Below are 13,661 nucleotides of genomic sequence, written 5' to 3'. Positions count from 1 at the left end.
TAAGATAGCTGAGGAGAAAATGTCTTGCTATTCTTCAGATACCTGAAGAAATCAAATTCTGACTCTTATGGAGGAAAAAAAAGGCTAAGCCAATTCTTTCCTCTTTTTCTTGTTTTTGTTATTTCCTCTTACGATTTTTTTCTCATAATGTAGAATACATAGAGACACCCACTGGTAAAGTTGATGTCTCTGGAAAACTGAGTTTGTCTTATGTCATTATTAAAATGAGAGCCTTTTAGGGCAAAGTGATGATGATATAAAATATATTTTTTTCTTATTTATATGAGAACAGAATTGCTAGATTTGTATTTCAGATATTAAGCTAATGGCCCATTCATTAGTAACTAAAATCTCTTCTTTATTTTTTGGATAATAATTTTATAGAATTTGATATCATGGCTAAAATTGAATCTTTTCTATTTATGTCAGTTCCATGTTATAATCATGTGGTATTTTTACTTGTAACCAAAAGGTCCACAGTGGAATTATTATGACTGCAATCTAGGGATAGTAAAATGTACATATAGGTGGTAAAGTTTGAATTCTGTGTAATTTGAGTCTCTTCTTAAAAACAATTACATTTAAATGCAATTGCAATTATATAATCACCTTTTCAAGTAACTCAGATTTCCCTTTATTTTACATTGTGGGAAATTTAGTTCCAAATGATATTTGGATTAGATTACTTATGCTTTAATTTTATAATGCTTGTTGGCAAGTTCAGTAACTTGTACATCTTTCCTCAAAGAAATTTCACATCTTTCAATTTTAATCAAACACTTAGATTTTTGTCAACTGATTCTCAAGTAATGGTCAATGTATACCGTGTGGTAACAAACCAATCCACAGATACTTAATATAGTGATTATTTTCATCAAGACGCTATGCTAAGCATTCTTGGGGGTACAAAGAAGACAGTGTCCCTGTTCTTTAAAAAAATTACAGTATAGTTTAAGAAACAGAACTCTCAAATGGATGTATGATCTTATTGATGTGGGTATTGCTTCAGTACCCCAACTCTGTGCTTCCATATGCTCACTGGCAGACTGTATTGGGGACTTTCCTCAATTTCTTTTGACATAAGGATAATAATAGAGTTCATAGGCTATCTCATTCACACCTGTTTACTAGTCAATTTTCTTTTTCTTTAAAACCTTTTTATGCCATTTTAAAATTCTCTTTCTCCCTTAAAATGCTTTTTCAATTTGTTGCAGCCTACTCGTGGCTACTATGCTCCTTTCTGTCACACTTTGGCTGTTATTCTATTTCATTCTGGTAGCTATGGCATTCCACAAGTCAATACCATTGTAATGATACCAGAAGATACTGGTATTTAAAATATGAGTATCTGTTTCGTAGTGAAGCAGTTCCTGCAAAGCAATTCATCCTTTTCTCTTCTTTCTCATTAATTCAGACCCCACTTCTATTTGCAATGATTACATAATAAATGCACATCTACACATACTGACAGACATTTACAAGAGTTTGAATTACAAATTTTCTCCCCATTTCTACCCTCCCCCCCACTCCAAGATGTCGTATATTCTGGTTGCCCTGTTCCCCAGTCAGCCCTCCAATCTGCCACCCCACTCTCCTCCCATCCCCTTTTCCCTTCCTCTCTTGTAGGGCAAGATAAATTTCTATGCCCCATTGCCTGTGTATCTTATTTTCTAGTTGCATGCAAAACCTTTTTTTTTGTTTTTGAACATCTTTTTTTAAAACTTTGAGTTCCAAATTCTCTCCTCTCTTCTCTTCCCACCCACCCTCCCTAAGAAGTCAAGCAGTTCAACATGGACCACATGAGTATCATTATATATAACCCTTCCACAATACTCATGTTGTGAAAGACTAACTATATTTTGCTTCTTCCTAACTTGTCCCCATTTATTGAATTTTCTCCCTTGACCCTGTCCCTTTTCGAAAGTGTTTACTTTTGATTACCTCCACCCCCATCTGCCCTCCCTTCTATCATCCCCCATTTTTTATCTTCTTCCTCCTTCTTTCCTGTGGGGTAAGATACCCAGTTGAGTATGTATGGTATTCCCTCCTCAGGTCAAATCTGATGAGAGCAAGATTCACTCATTCCCCCTCACCTGCCTTCTCTTCTCTTCCTACAGAACTGCTTTTTCTTGCTACTTTTATGCGAGATAGTTTACCCCATTCTATCTCTCCCTATCTCCCTCTCTCAATATATTCCTCTCTCATCCCTTAATTTGATTTTATTTCTTTTAGATATCTTCCCTTCATCTTCAACTCACCCTGTGCCCGCTTGCGCGCTCTCTCTCTCTCTCTCTATATATATATATACACACACACACACACACACACACACACGTATACATACATACACACTTACATATACACATATATACAAAAACACACACACATATATATATATACATATGCATATTCCCTTCATCTACCCTAATACTGAGGTCTCATGAATCATACACATCATCTTTCCATGTAGAAATGTAAACAAAACAGTTCAACTTTAGTAAGTCCCTTGCAATTTCTTTGTCTTGTTCTTTTTCTTGATTACCTTTTCATGCTTCTCTTGATTCTTGTGTTTGAAAGTCACATTTTCTTTTCAGCTCTGGTCTTTTCACTGAGAAAGCTTGAAAGTCCTCTATTTTATTGAAAGTCCATATTTGGAGCATGATACTCAGTTTTGCTGGGTAGGTGATTCTTGGTTTTAATCCTAGCTCCATTGACCTCCGGAATATCGTATTCCAAGTCCTTCGATCTCTTAATGTAGAAGCTGCTAGATCTTGTGTTATTCTGATTGTGTTTCCACAATACTCAAATTGTTTCTTTCTGGCTGCTTGCAGTATTTTCTCCTTGACCTGGGAGCTCTGGAATTTGGTGACAATATTCCTAGGAGATTTCTTTTTGGGATCTATTTGAGGAGGTGATCACTGGATTCTTTCAATTTCTATTTTGCCCTGTGGCTCTAGAATATCAGGACAGTTCTCCTTGATAATTTCTTGAAAGATGATATCTAGGCTCTTTTTTTGATCATGGCTTTCAGGTAGTCCAATAATTTTTAAATTATCTCTCTTGGATCTATTTTCCAGGTCAATGGTTTTTCCAATGAGAGATTTCACATTGTCTTCCATTTTTTCATTCCTTTGGTTCTCTTTTATAATATCTTGATTTCTCATAAAGTCACTAGCTTCCACTTGCTCCAATCTAATTTTTAAGGTAGTATTTTCTTCAGTGGTCTTTTGGACCACCTTTTCCATTTGGCTAATTCTGCCTTTCAAGGCATTCTTCTCCTCATTAGCTTTTTGGAGCTCTTTTGCCATTTGAGTTAGTCTATTTTTTAAGGTGTTGTTTTCTTCAGTATATTTTTCAGTATTTTTTTGGGTCTCCTTTAGCAAGTCATTGACTTGTTTTTCATGGTTTTCTCGCATCCTTCTCATTTCTCTTCCCAATTTTTCCTCTACTTCTCTAACTTGCTTTTCCAAATCCTTTTTGAGCTTTTCCATGGTCTGAGACCAGTTCATGTTTTCTTGGAGGCTTTTGTTGTAGGCTCTTTGACTTTGTTGACTTCTTCTGGCTGTATGTTTTGGTCTTCTTTGTCACTAAAGAAAGATTCCAGAGTCTGAGACTGAATCTGGGTGCGTTTTTGCTGCCTGGCCATGTTCCCAGCCAACTTACTTGACCCTTGAGTTTTTCAACAGGGTATGACTACTTGTAGAGTGAAGAGTTCTATGTTCCAAGCTTGGGGGGATGCGCCAGCTCTGCCACACCAGCACTCCTCCTTCCCCAAGAACCCCCAACCCGGACTGGACTTAGATCTTCAGCAGGCTCTTCACTCCTGCTCTGATCTGCCACTTAATTCCTCCCACCAGGTGGGCCTGGGGCAGGAAGCAACTGTAGCTGAAGTTCTGTAGCTGCCCCACCTCCGCTGCCCCAGGCGGTGACCGAACTGTGAACTCCTTCTTTCACTCTGTCCCCCCACAGCTTTTCCCACTAACCTTCTCTGTTGTCTTTGGTGTTTGTGGGTTGAGAAGTCTGATAACTGCTGCAGCTCACTGATTCAGGGTGCTAGGTCATGCTCCACCCGGCTCCTGGTCTGGTTGGTCCACGCTGCCCACGCTAGGCTCTGCTGTGCTCCCCTCCGCTCCCAGCTCCATGTGGGATAAACCTTACCCAGAGACCATCCAGGCTGTCCTGGGCTAGAGCCCTGCTTCCCTCCGCTATTTTGTGGGTTCTGCAGTTCTTCTCTGTTGTCTTTGGTGTTTGTGGGTTGAGAAGTCTGGCAACTGCCACAGCTCACTGATTCAGGGCGCTAGGGCCCGCTCTGCCCAGCTCCTGGTCTGATTGGTCCACGTGGCTCACGCTGGGCTCTGCTCTGCTCCGCTCCCAGCTCCGTGCACGAAAGACCTTACCCAGAGACCATCCAGGCTGTCCTGGTCTGGAGCCCTGCTTCTCTCTGCTATTTTGTGGGTTCTGCAGTTCTAGAATTGGTTCAGAGCCATTTTTTATAGGTTTTTGGAGGGACTTGGCGGGGAGCTCACGCTAGTCCCTGCTTTCCAGCCGCCATCTTGGCTCCATCTCTGCAGGTTATTTTCATAAAAATTTTATATCTTTGGGAAAATAGGGAAGCAGGACTTACACATACAAAATTGAATGATACAAGATTATTTTCAGGGGAATGTATTAATTAACAAATGAGTGACACAAAAAGTAAGTGCTACATTACAAATGTTTTAGAGCATAAACACCAAGAATTATGAAATGCTGCTTTATAGTTGTACAGACAAAGAAATATTGGTAAAGAAAAAAGGGTTTATCCAAAGCATGAGTTACTAACTTGGCATTCATGGAGCTCTTGGGGTCTGTGGATAGATTTCAAGGGTCTTTAAAGTTGACTGGGGAAAACTACATAATTTTTTCAAAATAATTGATTTCCTTTATAATCTTATATATGTTATTTTATGCATTTAAAAAGATAATTCTGAGAAGGAGGTCTGTATGCTTTACCAGATGACCAAAGGATCCATGACATGCAGAAAAGTTAAGAACTGATCTGTAGTTAAGTTATATGAATAGAAGCAAAAAGCTTGTGAATTGCTAAAGTAAAGCTGCTCTATAACAGCTTTTAACAATTTTTTCTTCTGTTAATTTTCAGGTCAGCTTCTCCCAAACATGGATTCACCATTATGAATAGGCTGAGTATGGAAAATAGGACTGAACCCATCACTAAGGACCTGGATTTCCAACTTCAGGATCCTTTTCTTCTATATAGGAATGCCAGATGTGAGTAATTCTCAAAACGTACGAGTAGTTGTTGTTTCTTCTGACATTCTAGTGTGCGTTTTAAATTGCACTATAGAAACCTTTACTGCTTCATGTCACTGGTTCAGATGGTCAGCATTGGTTAACCTAGGAAATGCCTACCTGATTTGTTTTCTCATCTTTTTGATCTTTATTAGAATGCTATACATATATATCAAGGATACCTTCAATGAAAATATCAGAAGGAAACAGGTAGTCTTTAGCAAACATTTTTCTACAGGAGGATACATCCTTACAACTGTGTAGACCACATTGTGTTTGTCAATTATAAAATAGTAATAAATAAAGTAAGTTTTTAAAAAAGCATTTGACTCAGCAGAGCAAAACACAGCCCTGAAAGTTCTCTAACATGGAATCTCTCATGCATATGTTAAGATCATACAAGATTTGTTGACAAGTCATGTTCCATGCTTGTCAGTCCCCCCACCTCTGCCAAGAAGTTGGAGGGAAGTTTCTTTTATCTCTTCTTTGGAGCCGAGCTTGTCTTTTTTTAATTTTGCCGCGTTCATTATCAGTTACTGATGTAGTAGTTCTTTCCATTTACATTGTTGTCATTGTGTAGTTATTTCTTGGCTCTTTTTCACTTTTCATCAGTGCATGTAAATCTTTCCATGTTTCTCTATATTCATGATATTTATGATTTCTTATAGCACAGTAATATTCCATTACATTCATGTGCCACAGTTTATGTAGTCATTCTCCAGTCAACAGGCATCTACTTTGCTCCAGTTCTTTACTGCCACAAAAAGTGCTCCTATAAATATTTTGGTGTATATGTCCAAACAATTAGGGTTTTAAAATGCTTTAGAGAATTCCCAAAGACAACATGACAATAGATAATTATCTTTGAAGTCAGAAAAACCTGGATTCAAGTACCACCTCACATATACTAACTCTGTGACCCTGGACAAGTCACTCAGTGCCCTACATAAATCTCTGTTGCAGAGAAGGGGCTTATCCTTATTCGTAGAGCAAGCTCCTCACCAGGAATTCTTAATCATTAAATCAATCAACGTGAATTCAGTAAGTTTCTACAATATGTCAAGCACTGTGCTAGGCCCTGAGGATATAAAGACCAAAGTGGAAAGAGTCTCTGCCCTCAAAGAGCTTGCATTTAAACTGGGGCAGATAACTACTACACATAAATAGGTACAAAACAGATAAAGAGGCAGTTTGGGAGGGAGGGAGGAGATAAGGCAATAATATCTGACCAGTTAGAAAAGGCTTCAGGAAGAAAGTGGTACCACTCTGCTAAACTTTGAAGGGAACTTTGGCTTCTAGAAGATGAAAGTGAGGGGATAGTATATGCAGGCATGAAGTGGGAGATGGAAGGCTACATATGAGGAGCCAGCAAAAAGGCCAGTTTAATTGGACCCAGTATGTGTGGAAGGAAATATTGTTCAATTAGGGTTAAAAAGGTAGGTTGAGACCAGGTTGTAAAGGGTTTTAAATATCAAACAGAGGACTTCTAGTTGATCTTCAGGAGTCACTGTAGTTGATTGAATAAGTAAATGACATCAGATTTGCACAGTAGGAAAATCAGTTTGGCAGTTCAGGGAAGAACAGATGGAAGAATGGAGAGCGTTGAGACAGGGCAACTAATTAATAGGTTATTGAAATAGTTTAATTGAAAGTTGATAAAAGCCTGAGCTAAGGTTGCAGCTATGTGAGTAAAGATAAGGGCATGGATGCAAGAAATATTATGGGAATAAAAATAAGATTCAGTGGGCTCGATGAGAGTAAAAAGGGCAAAGATGACACAGATGTGAACCTGTGTGCCTGGAAGGATGGTGGTGCCCTTTTGCAAACACAGGGAAGTTCAGAAGAGAAGAAAAGATCATGAGTTCAGTTTTTGAACTTTTTGGATTTGAGATGTGCACAGGACATTCAGAACTTTTGGAGGGCAGAGGCTGTTGTTGCCGTTCTTTGTATCCCCCAGTGCTTAATTGCTTTCAAAATGTCTAGTAGGCCACTGATGATGTGTAACTAAAGCTCTGGAGAAACTAAGATTAGAAATTTAGATTTGGGAGTCATCAGCATTAAACTCATGTGAGATGATGAGGTCATGAAATGAGAATGAAGAAAGAAAAGAAGACGGCCTAAGACAGACCCTTTGGATACAGTCAAGGAACATTTTATGAATAATGATCCAGCAAAGGAAACTGAGTATTTGAACTCCTTCTTGTTGGCAGCCTGTAGTACTTCTTTGACCTGGAAACTCTCAGAATCTTGTATATGATGTTTTTGGAAATTTTCATTTTGACCTTTCAGGAGATGACTAGTAGATTTTTTGTATTTTCACATTACTCTTTCATGCTAAGAGTTTAGGGCAATTCTTATTTAGAATTGCCAAAAATATGGTATCAAGACTTTTTTCTGATTATAATTTTTAGATCATCTGATAATTCCTAGATTGTTTTTCCTTAACTTGTTGTCCAAATCAACTTTTAAAAAATATTATATTGCTTAGATTTTCTTGTTTTTTCCTTTATTATTTTGATTTTGTTTTGATATTTCTTATTTTTTTATTGAATTGTTTTCTTCCTAGTCCATTAAAATTTTCTGAGCATTCAGTTCTTTAGCGAGTTTTTCCACTGTTTATTGTAAAGCTTCATTTTTTTTTTTGCCTTTCTTCCTCCTTGGCTTTTCCATTCTGAATCTCTTGTTTAATTTCCTCTAGGTAATCCTCAAGTGTCTATAGCCAGGACATTTTTTTTTTCTGAGACTTTACCTTGACTTAGGAAGTTGCTATCGTCTTTGGGGTTCATCCCTTAAGTGTTTCTCAAATTAAAATATTACTTCATGGTGCCTGGAGTTTTCCTTGGTTTGCTCATGGGAGGCCTTCTTTTTTGTTAAGCTCTGAAACTGAATCTTTTAAATAGTTCCTTAGTGTTCCAGACTGGATCAACCTTTCGGGCGATTCCAGGGCTCTGCCTGAAGTCTCCTTCTTGTCACAGGCTGTCTCTGCTATAGGAAAACCTGAGGTCCTTCTCCTGATGCAAGGCTTAAGGCTACTCTTGTGCTGCATTCCCACTACCGATTTCAGGGGCTCTTTGGGCTGAATTTTGCTTTCCTCCCACAGTTTGGACTGGCTCTGTGGCGATTCGTTGGACCATGCCTAGAGCTCCCTGTGACTGCTTTCTCTGCTAGGCTAAGTCTGGCCTCAGACTGTTTCCTAGAGTGCTTTGCTCCAAGGCTCTTCCCTCCAGAGCAGAGTTCAAGTCACAGTCATGGATTTGAGGAAGCATCATGCCCTTTCCCAGCTGGGCAGAAAGTGCCATACTAGGTCTACCCAGAATATCCCAAAAGTTGCTCTTCTGCAGCCACCCTCAAAGAAGATTCAGACTAGGCTGGACTGGGCTTGGGTACTGCTGAACTCAAACAGGGAGTTCTGGGACTACCTTGAAGGTTCCTAGGGTCCAGAGTATATTCTGTACTTGTCTCTCTACCTGCATAGTTTGTCTCTCATAGAATCCCTTTAGGACTCTAGGGTTCCCAATCCTGGATAGGGTAGGAGAGTCTAGACATGATTCTGAGTTGTGCATCTCTAATCCCAAAAATGTTTTCATAGAATCTAGGATCCACAATCTCTCTAGGACTGCTTTGGCCACATTCCAGAAGCTTTGGTATATTGTTTTCTTGTCATTTTCTTTTATGAAATTTTTTGTTTCTGTTGTTTATTCTTTGACTCACAAATTTAATCTCTTAATTTTTAATCCTGTCTTCAAAGGCCCTTCACTGAATACAGTTTTATTGGGTATGGTCAGTAAAGTTTATGTTTTATCATTTCTGCTAATTCACGTTTTTGTTAGGTTTTAATGTCCTAATACATAATCAATTTTTGTAAATGTGCCACATAGTAATGAGATATATGCATTTCCTTTTCCATTCCCATTCAGTAATTGTTAGAGATCTATCATATCTAACTTTTCTAAAATTTTATTCAGGACCTTAACTCCTTTCTTGTTTAACCTTTTTTTTAAGATTTATCTGTCTGAAAAAAAGTCCATTCAAATCTCTAACCTTCATATTGTCTGCCTTTTCCGTATTCTTTTCTTAATTCATTGGATGCTATGCCATTTAGCACATTCATGTTTTGTAATGATATTATTTCATTGCATACGGTGCCTTTAAACATAGTTTGTCAATGTAGTTTATCTCAGTCATGTATAATTTTCCTATTCCTTGTCTCAGATCATGATTGCTACTTCTGCTTTTTGTAAGTTCACTTGAAGTATTACATATTCTGCCCTTTCCCCCTTCTTTTAACTCTGATTGATTCAGGTGTTTTTTACAAACAATATATTGATGCATTCTGCTTTCTAATCTATTCTGCTATCTTCTTCCACTTTATAGATGATTGTATTCCTTTATGTTTATGATTGTTAACTGGGTATTTCCTTCCATCCTGTTGTCATACTCCTAGTTCTTATCTTCTTCCTACCCTCCTTTTCACAAAGAAGATAACGAGAGAGGAGTATTCAATACTACTGTTCTGTAATTGAAGCAATTTATTTCACTTCCCCTTTTTTCTTCCCTTCCTCTAGTCTCTGATCAACAATATTTAACCTTTTTTTCTTTTCTTTTAATTCCCCCCTTCTGGGTCAGATGACCAAACAACATGGAGGACTAGACATTTTCTGTGATCCTCACGACTTCTCAAACATGTCCAAAGTAGGAATTATGCACAAGAAATAACAATTTCTCCATGATCTAGGACACCAAGAATCCCTATTGAGGTAAAAATTTGCTGAACTAACATCAGAGGATGCTAATCCTTAACCCCTAACACAGTCATTCATTACCCTCTTCCCCCACCTCACCTCCAACCATGCTTGGTTAGGCTGCAAAGGCTAATTCATGGGCTTGAAACAAAACTTAACTCTACACCTATCCTCCTCTCAGTGCCTCAGAAAACCAAAAGGCAGAAATTGTTCTTACTCAGACAGCAATGAGGCAGTGCTCTGTGTATAACATAGCTCAGCCAAAAAAAAAAAAAAACCCTGAGAAACAGAAACAGAGAAAACTGGAATAGGACATCATTGTGTATGACTATATTTACAGTCTACTGTGCCTGAGAGAAAGGGCCCAGAATCCAGCCGAGTCGAATTCTGTTCCCCAGAAGTCACTTGGACCAGAAACTGAGGCCAAGGCAACATGAATTTTACAAAGTAGGAAGAAGGTGAGACTGCTTTGAGTTCCAGCCTCCAGGGAAATCGTAATCAAAGAGGAAGGAGTCAGATAGTGAGCAGTAGGAGAATTTAATGAAAGAAAGACAAATTACCAAAAATCTCAAGAAGAGAAAACTCAGTTAAAGACTTTGAAGATAAGCAAATAAACCAGCAGAAAAGGTTTTAATAACACAAGGGCAAATGGCATCCAGATCAGCTAGAGTCCAGATATTTATAAATAAATATTGCAAAACAAAGGACAATTGATTCTTAATTAGGCCAAGGATCCTGTGGATTCCCAAGAAAGCATAGAATCACAGCATAATGTTCTTAAATGACTTAAAAGAGAAATAAGAATTGTGAAAATAGAACATGTGGCCTATGTGACAGAAATAATTGACAGAATAGAAAACATTGAATCCATGTGGTAAGTCTCACCAAGAGAATAACTGATTGCAAATGAAAATACACAGAAGTGAAGGATAATCTGGAAGAGAAACAAAAAGCAGTAACACAGTTTCCACACAAGCAAAACATTGATCTTGAAGACATAGGGGAAACCTAAGGATTAGAGGTCTCCTAGAAGAACATGATAAGTCAAAAAACCTTTTAATCCTCCCTTCATAATCTGCTGTCCAAAGTTAGGGTTTATTTTGCTTATGACAAATTCCATCCAGATTCTTCCTTCCCTCATAACCTCCTCCCCTTCCTTCGTTCCTACCTATTTTCTTATTTAGTTTAATGTATTTTTAAGCCAAATTCTTTCTGTTTAGGTCAAATTCAGAGGAAAGTAAGGTTCTTGTGACTCCCACCTTCCCCATGTTGTCTTCTTAAGTAACTGATTCTGTGAAATAGGTAGTTTCATCTCCTTCCTTCTTGTATTCCTTTCCCCATCCTTTTTAATTCTACTTTAAAAATCATTAAAACAGAACAAAACTGTCCTGACAGCATCTGATTGTTTTATTTACCTGCCGCTATGACACTTGAAGACATTAGGGGTTTGAGGGGTACTTTTTTCTTTTCCTATTGGAATGCATACACTTCTTCATCATCTTACTGTTGTTGTTTAGTCATTTTCAGTCATGAGTGGCACTTTGTGACTCCTTTTTGGAGTTTTTTTTTTGGCAAAGATACTAGAATGGTTTATCAGTTCCTTCTCCAGCTCATTTTATAAATGAGGAAACTGAGACAAACAGTTAAGTAACTTGCCCAGGGTCACATAGCTAGAAGTATTTGAAGCGGAATTTGAACCCAGGTCTTACTGACTCCAGGCCATCCTGACTTTTTCCATTGTGCCACCTCACTGCCTACTCGTCCTATAGTCCCTTTCAGTTTCTCAGATGTATTTACCTTTTTAGGTTTTTCTTTACTCTTGTGTTTGTATTTCAAAATTTCTATTCAGGTACTTAATATAGTACTGGAAATACTAGAGCTATAAAGCAAGGAAAAAATTGAGGGAACAAGCATTGTCAGAGGGAAAACAAAATTAACACTTTTTGCAGATGATACGATGGTTTATTTAGAGAAATCCAGAACCTCAACTAAAAAATTAATTGACACAATAACTTAAATAATATATCTAAAGTTGCAGGATGTAAAATAAACACACATGGGGCAGCTAGGTGGTGCAGTGAGTAGAGCACCAACCCTGGAGTCAGGAGGATCTGAGTTCAAATTTGGCCTCAGACACTTGACACATGTACTAGCTGTGTAACCTTGGGCAAGTCACTTAACCCCATTTGCCCTGCCCTCCCCAAAACAGACAAACCCACATAAATATTTTTGTATATTTTGAGCAAAATCCAGCAGGAATAAAAGGGAAATAACTTTAAGAATGTATAATATTTAGGAGTCTCTCTGCCAGGAACTACAGGAAATGGGAATTATATGAATACAGTTACAAAACACTCTTTATAAAAATAGGTAGACTGAGCCAATATGAGAAAAATGTTAGTACTACCTAAATTAATTTGTTTAATCAGTGATATACCAATCAGACTGCCAAAGGACTATAATATAATAATAATCATAGAGCTAAAATAGACAACAAAATTCATCTGGATGAACAAAAGGTCAAGAATCTCAAGAGAAATAATAAATAAAATTAAGGAGGCTAAAACACTAAATTTCAAACTATTACAAAGTAGTAACCTTCAAGATGATTTGCTACTAGCAGTACCCTAGAAAGCAATCCCTGAGGAGATACAGCCTGGCAACTTCTCTTTCATGCGCTACAGCCAAAGTTACTGGAGATCTAGAAAAGAAAATTGTTGCCACTTAAAATCTTTGGCATTGACAAATGATTCAATATGAAACTTTTTAAAGTTTAATAGTGGAAATGACATTAAAGAGGAGGCATTAATATCTGTTTTTCTGCTGCCCCTTAAGGACCATAGGCTCTTTTCATCTGATTTGCACCTAAAAAAGGTTTTGTGTTCTTTTTCCCATTAGTATGTGAGCCTTGAGAAAGGGAACTATCTTACTTTTCTATGTGTCAGCAGTGCTTAGCTCAATGCTTTCCACATGATAAGTGCTTAATGAGTGCTTTTTTCATTCATTCATTCATGGACCAACATCTCTCACTGTATACCAAGATAAGCTCCACATTGGTGTGTGATTTAGATACTGGGGCATCATAAAATTACTTCTGAGATCTATGGATAGGGAAGAGTCCATGACCAAAGAATAGAGGGAATCAGAAAAAGACTAAATGGGCAATTTTAAGTAAGTAAAATTTGAAAGTATGTGTACAAATAAAATTAATTTAGCTGTAATTTAAAGGGGAGCAGGTAACTAGGAATAAAAATCTTTATAGCATGGTTCCCTCATAAAGCTCTCATTTCCATGATGTATTTGGAACTGATTGAAATTTATAAGTATAAAAACCATTTCTTAATTGACCAAAGGATGTGATCAAAATATAGTTGGTCAATAATTGGTGAAAGAATGTGATAAGTTTTCAGAGGAAGAAATCCAGACTATCAGTAGTCATATAAAAAAAAATGTTCCATGTCACTAATAATGAAATGCAAATTAAAACAACTGAGGTTTTACATCACACCCATCATATTGGTGAAATTGCCAAAAAAAGGAAAATAACCAATGTTCAGGGTGCTATGGGAAAACAAGTACATTAATGCATTGTTGGTAGAGCTCTGAACTGGTCTAGTCATTCTGGAAAGC

General features: G+C 37.5%; 2 protein-coding genes across 7 annotated transcripts in view; one reads left to right on the top strand and one right to left on the bottom strand.

The window, feature by feature from the left end:
- DCP1B (decapping mRNA 1B) overlaps positions 1–13,661 on the top strand; it is a 75,080-nt gene that overhangs the window by 21,982 nt on the left and 39,437 nt on the right. For all 4 annotated transcript variants that reach the window (XM_036758700.1, XM_036758697.1, XM_036758698.1 and 1 more), the window contains one exon: positions 5,141–5,268. In XM_036758700.1, the coding sequence (XP_036614595.1) occupies positions 5,141–5,268 (128 nt within the window). The remainder of the gene's footprint in view (positions 1–5,140; positions 5,269–13,661) is intronic.
- Positions 1–13,661, bottom strand: part of CACNA1C (calcium voltage-gated channel subunit alpha1 C) — a 1,048,429-nt gene that overhangs the window by 1,027,328 nt on the left and 7,440 nt on the right. The window lies entirely within an intron of this gene.

Source organism: Trichosurus vulpecula, chromosome 5 (genome assembly GCF_011100635.1).
Source record: "Trichosurus vulpecula isolate mTriVul1 chromosome 5, mTriVul1.pri, whole genome shotgun sequence".
Taxonomy (NCBI): domain Eukaryota; kingdom Metazoa; phylum Chordata; class Mammalia; order Diprotodontia; family Phalangeridae; genus Trichosurus; species Trichosurus vulpecula.
Note: the sequence above shows the minus strand (reverse complement) of the source record. Positions and strands in the feature narration are given on the sequence as shown.